Source organism: Haplochromis burtoni, unplaced genomic scaffold, assembly GCF_018398535.1.
Source record: "Haplochromis burtoni strain Fernald_Lab_line unplaced genomic scaffold, NCSU_Asbu1 Contig_51, whole genome shotgun sequence".
NCBI lineage: Eukaryota > Metazoa > Chordata > Actinopteri > Cichliformes > Cichlidae > Haplochromis > Haplochromis burtoni.
This window is the reverse complement of record NW_024582412.1, coordinates 50,604-64,369: the sequence shown is the minus strand read 5'-3', so window position 1 is coordinate 64,369 and position 13,766 is coordinate 50,604. Positions and strand designations below refer to the sequence as shown.

General features: G+C 37.5%; 1 protein-coding gene across 3 annotated transcripts in view; it reads left to right on the top strand.

Moving 5' to 3' along the window:
• whrna (whirlin a) overlaps window positions 1-13,766 on the top strand; it is a 212,298-nt gene that overhangs the window by 192,320 nt on the left and 6,212 nt on the right. For 2 of the 3 annotated variants that reach the window (XM_005921732.3, XM_005921733.3), the window contains 2 exons: window positions 95-217; window positions 5,402-6,104. In XM_005921732.3, coding sequence (XP_005921794.1) covers window positions 95-217; window positions 5,402-5,584 — 306 coding nt within the window. In that variant the 3' untranslated portion in view covers window positions 5,585-6,104. Of the gene's footprint in view, window positions 1-94; window positions 218-5,401; window positions 6,105-13,766 lie in introns of those variants that run through there. The other variant, XM_042220570.1, reaches the window with a different exon arrangement.

Below are 13,766 nucleotides of genomic sequence, written 5' to 3'. Positions count from 1 at the left end.
TTGCAACAAATTGAAGGCAGATTATCTTATAAAGTTATGAATGTATTTATAAATATGCCTTTCATTTCGTGTTCCTCACTCTGCCTTATTTCAGCCAGGGCTTTTGGAGCCTACCGCTACACTAGTGAGGGTGGCAAAGACTGCCAGCACCCTGGGTATTGCCATTGAAGGTGGAGCCAACACTCGCCAGCCGCTGCCACGAATTGTGACAATACAGGTAAGTCAGGAAGAACATAAAATAACATTGAAAGTTGGACCTCTTATGCTCATTTCCAGTGTATCACGAGTAGAGTAGCTTTCCATGTTTAACAATTCAAAATAACGCATATTTATCTTAAACTGGACTTCACCTACTTATACCGATTGGTTATGATTTTTGTGCCTGTAAAACAAAATTCATAGTTTGAGGAGCCAGCAAAGGTTGCTTGGTTATCTGACTAGGATGCCTCCTGGGTGCCTTCAGGGTAAAGTGTTCTGACCATATCCAATCGAGAGGAGGCCACGTGGTAAATCAAGGACACACTGGAAAGATTATGTCTCTCAGCTAGCCTAGGAACGGCTAAGGGGTTGATAGATGGATATTTGATGTACACAGTGCTGTCACTCCAATACGTTTTCCACCTGAATGGAGAAACCATATATATGTGGGACTTCTGGACTCACAACCAGAGCTTCAGTGAGATGACCATATTAGGCTATCCCCTCATATACTGAACCAAGAGTAGAATAATCTTTAATATGCGTTTAAAATGAACAGTCACCATAATAACACTGCTAAATTCAGTTCTCTGCTTACTCTGCTAACATGCAGTATTTTCATGAGTACTGTCCTCGCGTGGTTGAGCTGTGTTTTCTTTATCCTTGAAACACTTTGGATTTTCTGTAATAGTGCCACGTGCACACCTTCCAGCTGGGATCTTGTGTTCTTTAAGGTTTCATAAGGATTCACACAGCGGCTGAACTCACACTGAGATTTCTGCTAATTTTGTCGTCATTGGGGCTCTACAGAGATGATTACAACATTAATGGCCTACATGTATAAGCCCTAGCTGTCTGGAGATTTTGGTAATTACTTTGTCGGGATGAGGCACTTGGTATTGTGTGTGTGTGTGTGTGTGTGTGTGTGTGTGTGTGTGTGTGTGTGTGTGTGTGTGTGTGTGTGTGTGTTAAAGGGTAAAGGCAAAGGGCAGAAACAGCAAATTACACAGCACCTTTTTATCTAAAAGGTAGAAGTCATAGGCTCATTTCAAATATTTAATGTTCAGTTTAATGCTGTGGCTAAATAGAGTTGCAATTATATTTCCCGCAAAGACTTTTTCATTTATAGCATATCTGTCATATTTAAAAATACTCAAAATTCTGAGCTCCCAGCTATGCGGAGTGACAGAAAAATTCTGAAAGCTTTGCTTGAAATGGCAGGTTAGTCACCTCTAAAGAAAGGTATTACTTGTGGCTGTGAATGCATATATCTGTCTGCCATGATAATTTGCAAGCCAACAAATCTTGCTCTAGTTCAGGACTATATGCCACGCTAATCATTTTCTAAACACAGACAATGAGACAGTTACAATTTTAATATCAGTGCTAGGAGCAGCTACAGACTCCAGTCTACTCTCCAGTCAAAGCTGTCTCTCAGCCTCCCACTCCACAGAGGTGGTGATTGAAATAAAAAAAGGTGGCTGATTGCAAAGGAAGGGATAAAAGGATTGGAAATCAGCACATTCAAAATCAAAAGCAGGCTGGAAGAAAGGACAGCAAGTGTGAGTAAAGGACACAAAAAAGTGAGAGCAGTGTTAATAAGGAGAAGAAGGATGAGGAGGATTTGTACAGATGATAAACTGGAGGTTTGGTGGGTAGATCCTGTATTTGGGTATTTGTGTGGGTGTTTCAAAAGTGATTGTTAGGAGGGTTGCAAAGGGATTTGAAGCACTGGTAGCTGTGCTAGTGCTACAAATCTCCCAGACAAGTATTCTCTACCCTTCAAATGTCTTGCTCTCGCTTTTCTTATGTCTTATGTTCCTTTTTTGTGTTTTCCTCAAAGAAGAACAAAGTTTTGTTTCACATTCATCTCTTTGGTTATTGTACAATCCTCAATAGAAGTTTCATGTGCATTCATTCAGTGAGAGAAAAAAAGACACCAGGTCCTTAATAAACAGGAAAATCTCAGATAGCACTTGTTTTGCTTGAATGGATTTTTCTGCATCATGCATCATCGGGCGTTGTGTTGGTCCATCGTAGGCTCCTGAAGCTCAGCTTATCAGGAGAGCTCTCGTATTAAAGAGATAAACAGTACAAGTCTTATTTTTTATGCATTTTTGCTTAGCTCAAATATTAAACTAAGCTTTCGAAAGAAATGAGCAAGTGGTGTCTTATCACTTTTCAAGACGGCCAGCACTGCAGCTGTTTTGTACTTCCATTCAGCCGCCACTCTGATATGCAAGCCAGCAGGCCTTCAGCCCCGGATGGTCTGTGATATCGAAGGTTTCATAAGCACAGAGAGCAAGGAAGTTCAACTTAAAAGATGCAACCACTCAAAAGGTTTGACCCCAAACTATTTCTTTTTAACCTCAGACACTTCTCCAAGAGAGTAATAAACATGAAAAAGTGCCTCATTGCAGTAATAGCAAAGGAAGTAGGGGCTTTTTCTTGCATGGGGAGCCCCAGTGGAGCCATTGGACACAAGGTTAGAGCTCATTTCATGAGAGAAGTTTAACTCAGCTAAAGATAAGTTAAATTATTCATGCAAATCAATTTTTAAAATCAAGTCGAAGTTATTTCTGAAACTAATTAGCACATTTTCAGCACAGTGGTTCACTTGGGTTATTACCTTTAAGACAAAACCACAAGCTTTATGATACCATTGCTACATCCCTGAACAATAATGCTATATAGCTTCACAGTTATTTACAGACATTAATAATAAGGCAGCCTTAAGGTCACTTGTAACAAAAGCGAAAGGAGACTTCCACATGCTCAGGTTTCAAGGTGGAAAAGAAGGCTGTGAAAAGTTTGCTCTGTCACCCGGGGAATGCTAACTCAATGTTATTAGGCCCTTGAGCAAGGCACACAACCTCAGTACTTCTCACAGTCAGGACCAAGCATCAGAATGATAAACTTGCTCTGGAAATAAAAAAAAAATGTTTTTAGCTTTCCACTTGGCATCCACCTCACCCAGGGGAAAAATGCAGGCATCACATCAGAGCAGGTACCCTGTACAATGGACACTCTCTGCAGTATTGAAAGTAAACACTGTGGAGTCATAATACGGCAAACCTCTGGCTTATGTGTTTCGTATCTCTCTGGGCACCGGGGCTGTCATCTTAGGTCACTTCAATCACAAATACAGAGGATGAAGTGACGACAAAAACACTGCTGCTGGCTGGCCTTTCCACTTGTTATCAGTCCCCATCACCGCTCATTGAAGCGACAGCTCTTTATCACAGCCATCTTCACATTATGATGACCAAGTGCTCCCCTAACACTGAGTAATTGTTGTAGCTTAAATAACCAACATGATGATGCAGCCCTTGTCTGGAAAGAAATATTGATGTTTTTAGCTCTCATAGTCACATATAATGAGGTCACCTAGCAGGTCACAGGAAGAAAGACATAAAACTGGTGTTTTTTTTGTTGTTTTTCTTTAAGATGAAAACTATTTTCAAAATGCATCCTGTTATGTTTGGCTTTAAAGAATTATTTTTGGATTTTGATGCTCTGCAATCATTTTGTTATAGTGAGGTAATAAGCTGGTGTACAGCAGAACAGTCTTTACCTAAACTCAGATAAAGTGAATAACAGCACTCCCTGACTGCACCAGCCTCTCCAACAATTCATAATGTAGAAGCTCCTCAGAAAGTCCAAGGCATTTATCTGACATCTGAACTCCTATTTTAATCAAACACCTGCAAAATGAACAAGTTTCATCAGTGGTCCCAAACAATCCATTGACAGTATCCCAGTGATAGATACCACATATCCTGAGTCCATTTGCCAGCAAGCTGAGGTGTGTTAGCTGGCACAAGATGAAGCTACACAATATTAGACAGGTCGTTCTAATATTCTGGCTATCAAATATGTAAAAGAGTAGAAATGTGTCAAAAACAGAAAATAATAGCCAGGAATGCGATGAAGCAAAGCTATTTAGTATAGTGGTGAAATAATTTCATAATAATGTGGATACATACTAACAATTATATTAATCTGTGAAGTTGGATTTGGTTATAAATAAAAAAAATGAAGGTATAAATTTATAAACTGAATATTATAATTATGCCCTTTATCCTCTCATATTCCCAACTTACCTATTGTTAAAACCAAGCTACTATTACTTTATTACTAGACTGAGATTCTTCAGTGCACCTAATAGCTGACTGCATGACACTGGAAGCTGATATTTTTTTGACAAAACATGCACTAAACAGTAACAGGGACAGTTTGTAGAGACAATAGATCATAAAACAAAGACCATGAAATCATGTCATGTCTTGTGCATGCAGAGTGTTTTATACATTTGTATTAATATTTTTATAATATTTTCAACTTTTTTTGATAGAAAAACATCTTAATGCCTGTATTTTATATGATTGGGTGTGTTTATGCTGATTAAATACTTTTTCTCATATTTATGCTGCCTTATTTACATTTTATTTGGTACCGAAACAATTTAAATGACTTTGGTGTAAGTGAACGACAGTAATTATCATCAACTCTAGGAAGCTTTTTAAACCTGGTAAAGTAAGTGGTAAAGTAACCCTGTTTGGCAGGTTAGAAACAAATATATTCTGGCTGGCTGAAGAGTAAAGCCAGTTTAAATCACTTTCATAAACTCTGACCATATAACAAGCAAATAAATGTTGCTTTTTGGAATAGACTTGAATCTGAAGCTTTTGTGTGGCTTAATTATCTAAAATAATGCCTTTTCTATTCATATTTATTAAATATTTTACATATATAACCTCATGTATAATTTGACTTGACTTATTATTGGTCATTATGGAGATTTAAAGCCCAATTTCAAGATTATGTCTCTGTCATTCTTTTTTTTAGAAGTTAAAATTCATATAACTAACACTTTCAGACTGCAAGGCTTGTCCAAGGCTGCCTATTCTGCATTTGCTGGCAAATATCATTCACAGAAATATTATCCAGGAGGAAAAAGAAGAGTATTCACAGTGCAGCTTCAGGTCCAGAAAATTCAGAGACAAAAATTTAACAAATTTATTCCTGAATTTTATTTTACCATTATTACCTTAGAGGAATTTCTGTTCTCCTTGACTCTTTTAAGAACAAATATATTAGTACAAGTGTTTCCCACAAGAGGCCGATTTATTTTGGATGTAATCATGGCGGGTTTTAAATAAGATCTCCCTAAAATTCCCCTCTCTTTCTCTGTCTCTCTCAGAGGGGTGGTTCAGCTCATAACTGCGGCCAGCTGAAGGTGGGACAGATTATACTGGAGGTAAACGGGGTTTCCCTGAGGGGCCGCGAGCACAGGGACGCAGCGCGCCTCATCGCCGAGGCCTTCAAGACCAAAGACAGAGACTACGTAGACTTCTTGGTGACTGAGTTCAATGTGGCACTATAGCTGAGTGGAAGAGGAGGGAGTACGATGACGAAGGTAGCACCAAGAGAAGAGGACTTCAAAGGGGTGATGATGCAGAAATATTCAAGTATTCTATTGATTTATATGGCACAACTCTTGGATAAACCTAAACAAACCACCAACTGATCTGAGCCCTTCTCCTTTCTCGGAAAACCCACTCTTGAATTTACAAGGCATTACTTTCACCGTGGACTTTGTCCAGGATTCTCCTCAACTTGTTACCTCCCCACTGTGAGACATTATGCGCTGCAGTGGAAAACCTGTACCTTTTGTGTTAAATCGTGTGGATTTCTGGAACTTCTCATAACACTCCCATGTCTCATGCTAACTTTATTTTACTTACTTTCTGCTTTTAACTGAGACAACTGCACATCTAAGATAAACTGATTGCTTGGCTTTACAAGTTTGGATTTGTATATGTAAAAATGGACAAATGTAGATACAGATGCATATATAATGTACACATAAAAGTACTCCTATAGAATTAAAAAAGAACCTGTAACCTCTGTCGCATCATCTATATATCTAAATATATCTGAATTATGGTGATGATTTCAGGACAATACATGAATCCACAAGTTTTACCAGAGTAACGGTGACCATCAGCAAAATACCATCCTTTCACAAAGAGGAAATGGGGGGGGGGGGTTCTTGTCATACTGACAAAAATAGAAATAAAATACTGATATTTGTTTACTCCGACATGAACTCTGACTTTGCACTTACACACCTCTCTTTATATCTGTGTTTAAAACTGTGCCTTCACATTAGGACGGCCAAATTGGAAAATATTATCCATCCACAGTACGATATGCAAAAACGGGATTCTGCATCATATTCAAAACCTCTGTGGAGGACTTCTACTGTGTTTTATTATATCCAATATCATAATTTAATTGGTATGTTTTTCTCTCCTGAATTAGGTTATTATAGTGACTTGAGTGGAGCTCATAAATGCTACTTGTTAACCGGGTGAACAGTAGTAGCGTTTACTGCTCAGGGGCCAATAAAAATCACAAACAGCTGGTGTATCAGCCAAAACAACATTACTATCTAGAGCTGTCAGCCAATAATTAGACATTTTTTCATCATTGCACGATGGAAAAATGTTAGTTGTGATGTGTTTAGAGTCTGATATGACTCTAAACACATCACGATTATATTTGGACATAACAGCAGCAGAGCTGGTTGCACTGCTGTAGGAGTGAGCCAAGGGTGCCTGCTGCTTAACGTTTGATTACTCCCAACATTTAAAACTGATTTGATCTTAATTATTTTTAAATGCACTTTTTCATAGACCAATGACTGTGACAATTATGTTGTTTATCTTTGACTCCTTCACAATAAAAGTCGCTCTTTGTTTCACCTTTATAATGGTGTTAGCATCTGAAAGAGAAAATGTTCACATTGCCTTAGGAGTAATTTACATCAGCGAGATGATCATTACTTAATATGAATATGAATCAAAGCCGCCCTACGGATTAACACAGCCTGTAAAATTGCAAATACATACTTTAGATTTTTAAACAAATGTGTCAGATTCCAGCTTTAAAGACTATAGCGTTGCTACAGTTTATCTACACACTCATAAATCAGACCTTACTTCTGCAAGTAACAAAATAAAAATACCTCATTATTGCAAGTATCTGTACATTACTTATTTATTTTCACGTTCTACTCTTTACCTTTTCGGAGCAGGGTTGTTACGTGAGGTTTAAGACATTTGAGGGGAGTATTTCCTGTCACTGTGCGTCTTCAAACATCAAACTGCCTTGAACCTATTTGGGTTGAACAATAACATATAAATGGCAATCCATGTGGGGTATCCAGAGAGGCAATTCTGGTGCAGAGATCATCAGCATACACACAAACTGCACCACTAATTCACTCAGAGATGGAGAAAGATGGAGAAAAGACAGGATGGGAGAAGAAGAAAGAAATTATTATTATAAGGTGACATTTGATAGGCTGGAAATTTAAAATGTCCATTTAATGTCCTTATTTATTTTAGAGTTGTTGTTTTATTAACAGATATACATGATTTGTTGCTCAGTTTATGTCTCTTTTTTTCATATTAGTGTAGGGTAGTAGTTTACACATTTTCCTAACAGCAAAAGATCCCCATTTGATTCTGGGAGGAAACACCAATCCCTTGGGGGTAGCGTCAGGAAGCATCCTGCATCTGCCAGAAAGAAATCTGCCAAATCAAGCATGTAGAGCTACCCGCTGTGGTGACCCCTTGCCACAAATTGAGGTGTACAAACTTTTTGTTACTCAGAGGTTGCGTGAAAGGCAGTTTAGTGCAGGTTACAGTGGTTAGTTGAAATACTTTGTTCGTCTGTTGCAGAGCAGGCTGTGGTCTTCACGGTCAGTGTGAGGTTGAGATGAGTAGCAGATATCACATTAAATTTAAGTTGAATTACACTTTCGTATTAGCTTTATTCTAATATAAAGGTGTGTATGAGATGGAAATCAGCCGTGATAGCTCATTGAGCTTTGGTTTATAACTTGTTGAAGGCAGTTGGCTAAATCCACGAGCAGCAGCCGCTGATCACAGCCTGTATACTAAATCTACTGGACCACACAATGGAAATGGTTGCTAAGTGACTATTTCCCCATGCTGCACCCACACCTGCTGAATCCCACTTTAACTCTAGACTATACAAATGTTTCTGTTTAGGTGCAGAAACAGTCACCTATCTACATTTGTTAGTTTGTAGTACTGTAGCTACTTTTTTAAAATTCCCATTACTTTTGTCTCCTTTGTCTATATCGCAGAATTAGAATAGAAGCCAGAATGAAGTTTGCATTTCCTTGTTTTGTTTTAATAACGAGCTTCAGCTTTTCCACTTTTACTTGAGTAAAAAAGTTGAATCAGTACTTCAGCTTTTATCAGAGTACCTTTTAACACAAGGATCTGTACTTGTGACAAATGTGTGCACCTTTGCCATCTCTGCCTGCAAAAGGATTCTGGAGCTCCCCGTTTATGTTCCCAAAACTCTGAATCAAAGATATGTTTTTCAGATTTGGCTAGCTTAGTGTGGAGGTATTCTCAAAGATCATGAAATCCCCTCTCGGATTGCTCAGTTTTTCTTCTGCTCCCCCCCCCCCCCCCCCCGCCCAACTGATAACATTGTGATTTTATTTCATGATTTCAGAGTCAATTATTTTCAACCGCCAGGGGGCTTGCTGAAGCCCATGGTCGGTGCAAGTAATTATTCCAAGGAGGGAGTAATGGGACATTTAGAGGACGACACTGCCAAAGATTTCTGTAACGCTCCTTTGCACTTGTGGTTGGATGCACAGTCACATTTTATCCATTTATAGAAAAGCAATTAGGAGATAAGCAATGACATAGAGTGAGAGACGGAGTGAGAGAGAATGACAATGAGGGAGTGACTGAAGTAACAAATGAGATGCACTTGTTGTTGTGGAGATGCTCTGCTTCCTCACAGGAAGAGTGCAAGCGTGGGGAGGATGTACAGCAAACATCCTGCATGTGTCACTCTAGAGACTCACATTAGGCTGCAGGTAGAAACTTGGAGTGATTACAGTAATTAATCCAAGTGCTCTGTGTGTGAACGTGTGATCGTTAAGCGTTTTATGCAAGTGGTGTGTGTCTGCCTGCAGATACCCCATGAAATTATGGAAACAAGAACATTTTGAAAACAAAGAGACAGCAAATAAAGACACATGTAAGCGCCATCAAGGGAGCTGTTGGACGAGACACAAACAGGGGAGCCGGAGTCTGGTAGTCCGGGCTTTTTAGAAGAATGCCAACAGTGCAGCTCTGTGAGAAATGGCTGTCAAAGATGCCCGATTCATTCTGGACACAAACGGAGAATAGAGAGCATTGTGTTCATGCTTTGATTTTACAACATATCCTTGTGTGACGGTAAAATGTCAACCTTCAATAAATCATCATGAAAAAAATATTTGTTTTAATCTCATATCTTCATCCACTATGTTTGTACTTGTAAATATGACACCAATATATATTATGGGGCAAAAAATAAGAGGCTAAAGTCTGATTAAATACTTGGACTGCCTGAAGATCCTTTTTTGTTGTGACAATAAAACTTCAAACATTAGCTGATCTCTATTTTTATGCTTTACCTATCTGTTTTTTTAAAGCCTTATTAAAAATGCACTTTTCAAGAAGATTGGTCCTAAGAAAATCCACTAGATATAAAGCTATTTTTCCTCAGAACTCCTCAAGAAGCTACAGTTCTTACATTTGCTCTGAAGTAAAGTTTTAATCCATCTAAACATATCTCTCATTTTAGCTCTGGTGTAGTCTACATCAATTTCTTTATCTCTGTCTGGCTGTGAAGCTGCTATATGTCCCTTTTCTTTTCTTTTCTTTTTTTCTTTTCCTTTTTGGATTGTTTATACCAGCTCATCTTTAGATATCCTGCAGTAAAAAAAGTCTTAATGAGAGCCATTACTGTATTACCAAATACAGATTTATTATTGCATTGTGTTGCCATAATAAAATAGAACTGAGTATGGGGAGTTATTGTTTTCTAAAAAAGACAGTGACAAAAATATGACCGTTTTCATATGTCATGTTTTCTTTAATAATAAAAAGCTTTATGCTGATACTAAAACTGTCTGATTAGCTGGTAGTTTATTTTTTTGTTTTTTTAAATGTCCCAAGATCTTGAATCTCTAATGATGAAAAATGTATCCCATGGCTTTACAAAGCTGCTCACAAAGATGAAACAACAAGTTGTTTTTTTTTTTTTTAAAGAAACTGGAGGGAAGTAAAAATAACTAGAGCTTTGTGAGAGTTCTGAGATCAGTCGGGGGCAAAATAAACACAAACAGACTTGGCCAGAGTATATGCATGGATGTGGTTTCACTGCTTGGGCGTGTGGAATGAATAAACCAAATGCTCAGTGTCAATCATACAAAAAAGAAAAACCTGGCTTCTCAGTAAATGTGGTTTTCAAATTAAATGAGCTAAAACAAGACACACAAAGGTGATATCACTACAGATTTACTTGAAATTATATTTCTGCAACCCTTCATTTTCTAACCATTTGTGTTTAGATGTACCTTGGGATAGCTGTAATAAGATATAGGTTGAGGTGGATGAACACATCCTAGAGGATGTGTATTATATTAAAGTTCATGACAGTACAATTAAAAAAAGACTAAACAAGTATGACTTCTATGGAAGGGTTTCCAAGAGAAAGCATATTCCCTTTATGAAGAGCATTGTAGCAGAGCTTAGATTTGCAAAGTTACATCTAAGAAAATCACAAGAACAATGTCCTTTGAACAGACAAGAATAAAATAGAGATGTTTGGCCATAATTCACATCACAACGATCCCAAGAATGCCAGCAAATCTACACAAGACGTCTAATTACATTGATGGAAAAGATAACACAGATGCAAATACATTACCTTAAAAATATAAAGCTGCGATTGCACTTTTCTTGTATAGACACATCTTTTCTATGAGACAGGATTGTCTGTACCCACGTCATCTGAAGCATTGTTAAGATAAAATGATAAAACTTTGGCTTTAAACTGAAGCACGTTTGCCAAAAAAAAAACTTGAGTAAGTGCATCTCTAGCAATAATCCAAACCTGGCTGGTAGGAAATCTATCAACCATTCATCTGCTCATTTGAAAATATGTCAAACTGGGCAACTTAGTTTATTTTGTACTCACATAACATCTTTTACATTCAGACTTTTTAACTATGACTCTTCAACAGTTAAAGCTTTGACAGTTACACGCATGTTTTTGGAAATGCTTGATGAAAACTTAGTGAGCTACTACAGTGTTGTTAAGATGTGGCATCTGAGGGAAATGTGGAAAAGCTCTTTAAGATTGTTCAGGCTTTAGAGTGTGTCCATTAATCCACCAAGTTCGTCTGAGTACATCCTAACTTAATTTGGATAAAAGCTAAGTATAAATATTTGAAAATAGATGTATAAAGAAAGAATGTACTGTAGAAAGTGCAATGAAATGCAGGGTATTTGTCCTTTTTGTGTCATCATACACTCCAAAAATAAATAAATAAATAAAATAAAATAAATCTGTGCCCTCTCTTAAGATGTTGGAACCTGTAAACCACAAAAATAAATTAAATATTTTACTGGACGGTTTCACCCAGGCAATTAAAATCTCAAAAAAAGGCGTCCCCTTCATGTATTTGATCTCTAACAGTTTGTATCTAGCTCTGCTGTATTAAGTCTAACCTGCACAGTTGAGGCACTTTACAGGATCTTTTAGAAGTTTTCCAAATTATCTTGGAAATCTTTCCATTGGCCAATGGAAGGATTGATTTCCTGTGTTCTTTTCCAATAATAGATCCAAGTGAATAAATGAGACTGCATTTAAACCTTACCCACCCAGAAAAAAAGCAGTACTTAATGTTTTCTCCAGGCAAAACTGTTTTATTGTTTTATTTGCTGTTTTGCATTTAGTAGAACATCTTTAACCCTAATCAAGGTCCTAATTCTGTAAAATGTTTTTACAGGACCTTTATGTAGTCCTTAAAAACCAAGTATATCCTCACTGCTTCCCTAGAAATAAAGAATATAAGCCAGGTGCTGCTGATCAAATGCCTAAACTGATAATCAGCAAGTGTGACTGCCTCTAATAGAAAGAACACTTTGGAAATTTGCCAGTCTGGAGTATTCGGGAGTGTGTTAGCACAGTGCTATAATCATCACAGGGGTGGATGCCTCAGTAAATTCATGTTCAGTGTCAAATATACAAAAAATAAAACAAAAAAACAAAAACAAAACAAAAGAGCTGCACCTCAAACTCTGTAGGCCTTTAGAAAAAGACTGACCAAGTATGACTATGAAAAGAACATGGTAGCATGCTTAGGTTTGCAAACTTGCATCTGATCAAACCACAAGACTGCAGTGGTCCAGTCAAAGTCCAGATCTCAATAGCTGTGCATGAACAAATGCGCACAAACCCCAAACAACAGAAGCAACATTGTAAAGAGGAGTGGGCCAAAATTCCTCCATCATGACGTGAGACACTGATAAAGTCACACAGAAAAAAAGTCCTACAAGGTTAAATTTCTTGAATTCCAAACCATATTGGCATAAACAGTATAAGCTTGATATCTGCACAGTTTTGTTAATTTATTTTTGATGATTTCAGGGATGGTTTGATGGTTGGAGTTTTCTCTGTATTATTTGGGCGTCTTTACCTTTACTATAAAGCACCTTTGTGGGAACCGCTGTTGTGATTTACCCCTGTATAAATAAAAGTGAATCAATATACCACCATCTGCATACAGAAACACCTTCACTGACAGCAGTAGCCTGATGTACAAAAGACCTAACCTAAACATATCTCCTTCTTTGGTCCTGTGTGTTCATTTAAAGAAGGTTGTGGAAGAGTTTTTACCAAATCAACCCTGTCATGATATAAATGGTAGGCTGGTACGTATATAGGACGTCTAGTATAAGTCTCATTCATCCAATCACACACACGCACGCAGCACTTTTCTAGCACTCTCAAGAACCTTCATATGGATGCATCAGGGGAAACTAAGTTCTATCTTAGTTTTATCAACTAAGATCTATTCACAGCCCAACATAAACTGAAAAAGACAAGCTGCATCAGTGTGAATGTGTGCAAATGACTGATTGTGTGTGAATGACTATGAGGTAGGTTAGAGATGGAAACAGCCTATTGTGGAAGTAGTTGCAGACATAAAGATGACTCATACCATCAGAGAGAGGACGAAAGAGGGAAAAGGCCACAAATTTAACAGCAAATATTAAAAATAGTAAATCTGTCTGGTAACAATGACATACAATAGCTCTAATGATGTAGAATTTGCCTAGATCTGCTCTCTTAAGTCTATATAACTAAACTACAGAGTATTTGCTTTCCTCCTAAGGGATTATCTGATTTTACAAGAATTTTAGAAGAACATCATTACCATAAAATACCCACTGCCTAACCTTTTTCATGTTTTCCTACAAAAGCCTCTTGAATTTAAAGGTTTTAAAGGATAAAAAGAAAAAAGCCAACAATTTGTCCATTTCTCACTTGCTGTTGGCTGTTGCACTTTAATAGCTGTCTAGCTTTTTATCTCAAAGATATAGTTCTAGAAAAGTACATCTCTGAGACACACACACACACACACACACATATATATATATATATATATATAT